Consider the following 6,569-nt stretch of genomic DNA (forward strand, 5'->3'; position numbering starts at 1 on the left):
CAGTTGTTTAGTCATTTAACCCTCTTATGACACGCAGGATATAAACATAAGAAGGTTATAATTGTTTTTCTTTCATTTACATTTAACATGGTCCTTGATGGCAGTGTTGCCTCGTGCGGTCTTCTGCTGTTCTTGACCACCATCTTGAAGGTTCCTCGTATTATGTGGCCAAAGATGGTCCCCTGTGTGCCTTGGTACAAACAAGTGGTTGTTTGAGTTTTTGTTGTCGTTCTATCATCTCCAAACAGTCCGACCATTCCCCTCCCATTCCCATCAAAATTTCAGTCCATGAGCCGTTTCTGAAATCTTCACAGAAAGACCAGCCTGCCTGGCACCAACAAACATGCCACGTTTGAAGGCACATGAATCACCTTTTTCATGCTCTGTTGAAGGTTATCTTGACCTTGTCTGCATGCTTCAATAGCTGCCATGTGATTGACTCATTAATTGCTGTGCTGACAAGAATTTAAACTATATTTAAACTCACTAAAGTGGCCAGCAGGTGTATACTTTTTAGCAATGTTTTTATCTTCTTTACACGTGTGACTGTTTAGCTGAGGTCTTTTCTTTTTCTTATGACTTGTAGAGCAACTTTAGGGTTTCCTGCCATTTTCCTTTTTCACATAAAGTCTAATCTCATCCCTCCCTTTCTTCAGCTTATCTATCTTTGTATTTTATTAATTTTTTGCTCTGGTCGCTCCTCCCTCAGGAGATCCGTAAAGTTAAAAGCAGGAAGAGAACTGTCAATGTTGCTGCTAATGCAATGCCAATCCTTGGATAAAAGCAAAGAGCTGAGTGCATGCTCAAATATGCAAGTACTCACACATGCCACCCAGCTCTGACCCGCTAAAAGCTGCAGTTGTTCTTGTTCAATCTAGTGGAAGGCACCTATTTAAAAGCTCACTTTCAGGGCTGCAAATGCATCACACTTCTCAACCTTTTTGTGTGCATGCATACTTCTGGGTGTGTGTGAGTCAAGTTATATTGTGGCTACCTTCGCATAGTTCAATCATAGCTCGCCCACAGTGAGATCACAGAACCGGTCAATACTTGTCGAGACAGAGGGCAAGCTCGGCTGAGGACGGGGTGTTACAGTAAGAAGGGTACAAGTCAAAGCATTATGTCATGATGACATAACCAGATAATATCAGATAATCCGAGCCATTTGGACATAAATGCACATGGATATAAACACTTTGTTTTGGCTACATGTATTTTGCATGTTTGATATGATAGTACCACATTTAGTGAGATTTGAATGCCTTCATTGTCGTTGCATTTTTTTTTTGTTTGTTTAATAAATATAGTGTAAATACAATTATAGTAAATACAGATTTACATAAATGCATAAAATTATAAATAAGAATGTAAGGATACGATTTGGGTAAAGGGCATGAAGATGGAAATGATGGTATTGAGCATAATCCTGCTTCATGTTTGTTTATTTAAATACTTCCAAACACAGTGGTGTAGTGGTTCGTTGTATGTAAAGACACCATTTTCGTGTTTGAGGCTCTAATTTGACATGAGGTATGCATGTGTGTCTCAAATTGTGTGTTTGTCCCGTGTAGGACTGGATGTACCCTTCCTTCGCCCAGGCAGGTGGAGTCAGCCTCAGTGTCCTGCATGAAGCATGATGGAAGATCGATGAAGAGATTAATTATTTAAATGGGTTTTCTCAGATGAGCAATGGAACATTGTGAATAAAACTTACAGCTGCGGAATCTCATCAGCTACATTCTTGGTGACTCAAAGAACCCATAAACTGCTGTTCAGTTAGTGTTGGGCATATCAGTGTTAGAAGATCAGTCAAACCAGATGGGTAGTGTGAAAGCAGAGTCCCGGGAAACAGTGATAAAAATCGAGCAGCAAGGTGATAAACAGAGAGAGAGACAGGAACATCACCCCTCCCTCCCACTTTTGCCATTTTATATGAAGTCAGTGTTGCTAAGGGCAACCACCCAAGAAAGGGTAGAAGGAGGAAAATGGAGAAAGGAGCTGGTGGGATGGATGCCAGATGAGATGCTGAGAGAGTTAGAGAGAGAGACCTGTCCATCTCTTTCCCCTTTTCTGCCTTGCTTGACTGAGCAGAGCTGATCACACCAGAGCTCCAGATGACGACGGAGAAAAACAGTGAAGCGGAGGACACGACAGCCTGCCAGCATCAGCAGCAAAGAGGAAAGCTGCCCAATCATCAGCTGACGTGCTCATGAGTTCAGCAGCCAATGAAATGCCAGGAGGCACCCTCCCCGGCGCAGCCACTCACGGACGCAGAGAGAGCGCCAGCCTCAGCTCAGATCTCTTATTAATGAATGGAAGCGTTCCCAGGCTGCATCACTGCACATCTCTGCGCTCGCTCTCCTGATGAACACTAACTGAGGGAAAACACTGACAGCGACAGTAAGGACAGCAGCAGAACAACAACGGCGATGAAGAGACGGCAAATGAACACAGAAACCCAGGATGAGGACGCTACAGAGGGCATGGCAGCAGCCATCGAAAACACGGACCCACATCCTGACATCCTGCCACCGGACTCATTGTCTCCGACATCATCCTCCCCCCCTCTTCCTCCACTTGCCATGCCACCCTCTACGTCTGCCTCAGGTCTCCTGGCACTTGCTTCTCCAGCCACCCGGCGCTCCATTTCCATGGGAGACTTCCAGAGGGTGACAGGAGCCCTCCGGACTGGTTCCGAACCCCCGTCCACCTCTGCCACGGCCCCTTCCTCCAAACTTGTGACCCCTAGCTCCAGCATGGAGTTTGAGGCAGCTCGACGGCGCCTCCTGGAGGTGGAGGAGCGTCAGCGTGTCATCAGAGAGATGGAGCGGCGGTTAGAGGAGCTCAGAGAGGTGTTTGTGCGCTCGGAGCAGGAGGTGGTCGTTCACGGGGAGTTGGTGTCGCGGATTTCTGGCGCCGCTCAGCAGGGGGAGCTCTACGTGGCAGAGAACAGCCAACGAGTGAAGAAAGGCCTCAAGTTCAAGAAACATCGACCGACCATTGTCTTTTCCTCCATGCTTGGACTTCGCACGTGCCTCCCCTGGCCTGTGAAGCTCAAATAAGACAACGAGGCTCGTATTTCATCCATCACTTTCGCGATGTGCTTTACATAGCTGGGAGAATAGACTTTCTTTTTCTTTAGCGATCACTCATTGACACGGCTGCTCTCAAGTTCCCACCTTTCTGCTCTTGTTTCCTGAGGCTGGTCCTCCAGGGCTTTAGAGTGCCTACAATAATCACTAATGCTAGTAAGGAGCTTCCTCGTCAGTGTATTCCTGAGAAAAAATTATTTGGCTAGAAAAACCAATCAAGTGAGTACCGGTGCAAAATGTGTACAGGATGTCATTATGTCCTCGTTGTTGCTGCTTGCATCAGTGAGCTTCCAATATAGCCCATGATGCATTGATGAGTCATGTTGTTCAGATGATGTGGTTGAGGCTGGAGCTTTGCTGTCAAACTCTCAATTTATTCATCAATGAACTTAAAAATAAAGAAACAGTGGAGATTGTATAATAAGAATGCTGCAGAGGACAGAGAAGAAAAATGGAGACTGAATTTATAAAGAAATGATCAGGAGAAAAGAAACGTATGCAAGATAAAGAAATTGCACACATTGTAAAACTTAACAGAAGATGTGCCTTGGCTTCTCCGAGACCACTCATTTATGACCACGGCATCTGATTTTGGCAGCATAATAAACAAGGAAAAGCGAAATAATAGGAAGGGGGGGGGATGCCGGGACAGTTCCACCTGTGGCCTCTTTTATCCAGTCACCTAGCAACCACTCATCTCTCCATCCTAAATCCGCTTCCACAAACACGTCGAATGTAACCAGCAGAGCGCTGTGACATCAGGACGAGACAGCTGCAGAAAGCCTCTGGAGGATTTTACTTTATCACACTCGTCAAGAATATCCACTGCAATTGGCTTTGTAGTGAATCGTTTTAATGATAGACGCTTGTTGATGACGCTCCCAACTACAGTATGTGAAGATTGAAAGATACAGTTTAAGTCATGCATGCATCAGAAAGGGAAAAAAAGAAGTAGACCATCACTGTTTTTTGGATTATGTTTTGATGCTGTGAGCAGGAATAGAAGTTTGCACCTTTAGGTAAAACAAGGCCCACTGGTGTCTCGTCACTCTAATCATATTTTGTGGACTGGTGAAGTTATGCATTTTTAGAGCTCATCCCATAAACATTTTGTAATCCAGCATGCACAGCAAAATCTATCTCATGTCCACAAACAATCAGTCTCAATTTTTTTTGACCTAATTCTTCATTAACTCCCTCCCATTTCGATTCTCTTTGGATTAGGAAAAGACTATCTCTTGAATTCATCTGCTCCACCAATCCCTTGTCTCGGTTGTATTTGTGTGCGTAGACTGCACAGCCAATACACCAGGGACGTCTATTTTGGGCATTTGAAGGTTATGGCAGAAAGGCTGGGATTCGGTCTCAGCACAGCGTTTGCTGGAGAAAGCACATATGGAGATGTGAGTGCACGCTGGTATCCAACCGTATGTGTCACTTTCTCAAAGAATCAGGCGGGATTTCTGCGAATGCACACTCCCTGATGGTTTGCTCTCCTATTATCAATGACCTCACAGAAGAACAAGCAAGGCTGTTTATCACAGAGGTCTGCTGTTTTACTGCAGAATCACTCACTAAATAGTTTCAGTCAAACACTCATGTGCACTTAAGTATGACATTTGTAATTATTTCCTCGTCTATCAAGTGAAGAATTGCAGAAAAAGACAGGGAAGAAGTTCTCTGAGACCAGGCTGCCTGTTTCCTCGAAGCTTTTATCGATGTGTGCGGAGAAATTTGATGCATGTGAAAATAGATGTGAAGACTAAAAAGCATGAGTTTGACTCAAAACAAGTTGCACCCACATGTTAGCTTTGGGTATTTTCTAAGTTTAACTTTAAGGGCTTGAATGACCAGTTTGTTCACGCTTCCTGGAAGCACACTTAAAGCGGCACCCCACCGATGTTACTTCAATATGGAGATTAACACTTAAAACCTCAGAAAACAGTTGTGAAATATCATCTGTGGCTCAGAAGGGACCAAACACACACACAAAAAAAAACAAATGTCAGTGGGACATCATCAGGGTTTTTGCTGCTCGATCAAAGAGTTTTTAAAATGGGTTATTACAAAGGAAAGGTAATTTAGGAGGCATTTCTGGAGCTTGAATCATACAGGCACTCAAATTCAGGACTAATTTTTTCTTTAATGTGTTCCCAAACTCCACAGAGTGAACCTTCAGGCCGTGATAATGTTGCATATTGTGCGTTAATGTTGATAGCCATGATGACCTTATCTTTGAATGTTGACTGTAAGCATTCCACATGATTGAGGTACAGACTGTGAGCTGTCTCTGTGCACATCCACACCAAACAGAATTCAGCCGCGAAGAATGTTTTTACAGAACAAAAAGGGTCTTTCGGGCCTTAAACATACGTACTAATGGTCCTATGTATATAGTTACAGTCCTACGCAAATATACAACTGGCCTATATATCAATGCTTCTACCATGCCTTATGCAATATTTGTGCATCGGCAGGAACAACAATGAAAATTTTGACAGTTGAGGCAAACTGGTGAGCTCATGACCATCATGAACTTCATCCGGATACAGAACATCTTTCATCAGGACAAACACTTTAATTGCACACTGATGTTGTTGTACTACACCTTTTGGGTTTTTTTTTTCTATATATGTATGTTAAAAAAAAACTGTTTCCCAAAGATCTCTGGGCCCACTTGCAGAATGAATGTAATGCTATTTGTCACACAACTCTTTTTTTTCTCCTTTTTTTCCTGAACACGACTGGAAATACAGTGTGGTCAGCTCTTGTTTGGAACTGTGGTTGAGAAAACATAATCATGTGTTTATTCCAAGTGACTGGACTTAGGTTCAAAGCGGCGTTAAAATGAAACTTTTAACATGTTTCAAGGCACCTTTTGAAGTAAAAGTGAATTGTTGAATCATATTTTTAGATTATTTAATTAGATGGTCTAAATTTGAGCCTAAATGACACTTGTTCGATGCATTTGATGCATGCTTGAGAATCAATGTGTCTCTTTCACAAGACAAGAAGATATTTGGAAGTTACCAAATATCACATGTGCATTAGGAAGTTAATGTTTGCAGAGGTGGAATGATTTGCTGTTCTGACAGCCCTTTACTGACACACATGATGGCCAACCACAGGCCCAAAACTTGTCTCTTGAATGTTTTAATATTTTTAGTGCTAGTTTGTAGTTTGGTATAATATGCATTTATGTTAAGAGCACAAAACTTCCTGTTTTCTTAAATCAGGTGTTCACAACATTTTACTCACAGTATGGTTATATTTTTTGGGTGGAGAGCTGTATATTCTTCTTCAGTATGAATGTTAGGTCGAGTTATTTAAAATGCTATGTGCTTATCAGTAACAGGTTTGCTGTTGATTTGCTTTCAGCTCTGAAGTCAAATGAACAAATGAAAGTCTCTTTTGTATCTGATGTACCAACACTGCTTTTTGCTCCTTTTTAAATGCTTTTGCTGCAAAGTGAAATAA

General features: G+C 42.6%; 1 protein-coding gene across 1 annotated transcript; it reads left to right on the top strand.

The window, feature by feature from the left end:
• Positions 1–2,429: 2,429 nt before the first annotated feature.
• LOC308142035 (uncharacterized protein) lies at positions 2,430–3,062 on the top strand (the record flags this gene model as incomplete). Its single annotated transcript, XM_080512324.1, has 1 exon — positions 2,430–3,062. One exon carries the CDS (start codon positions 2,430–2,432, stop codon positions 3,060–3,062), a length of 633 nt encoding a protein of 210 aa, XP_080368450.1.
• Between the last annotated feature and the right edge of the window lie 3,507 nt (positions 3,063–6,569).

Source organism: Blennius ocellaris, assembly GCF_963422515.1.
Source record: "Blennius ocellaris genome assembly, chromosome: 17".
In the NCBI taxonomy this organism is placed as follows: Eukaryota; Metazoa; Chordata; class Actinopteri; order Blenniiformes; family Blenniidae; genus Blennius; species Blennius ocellaris.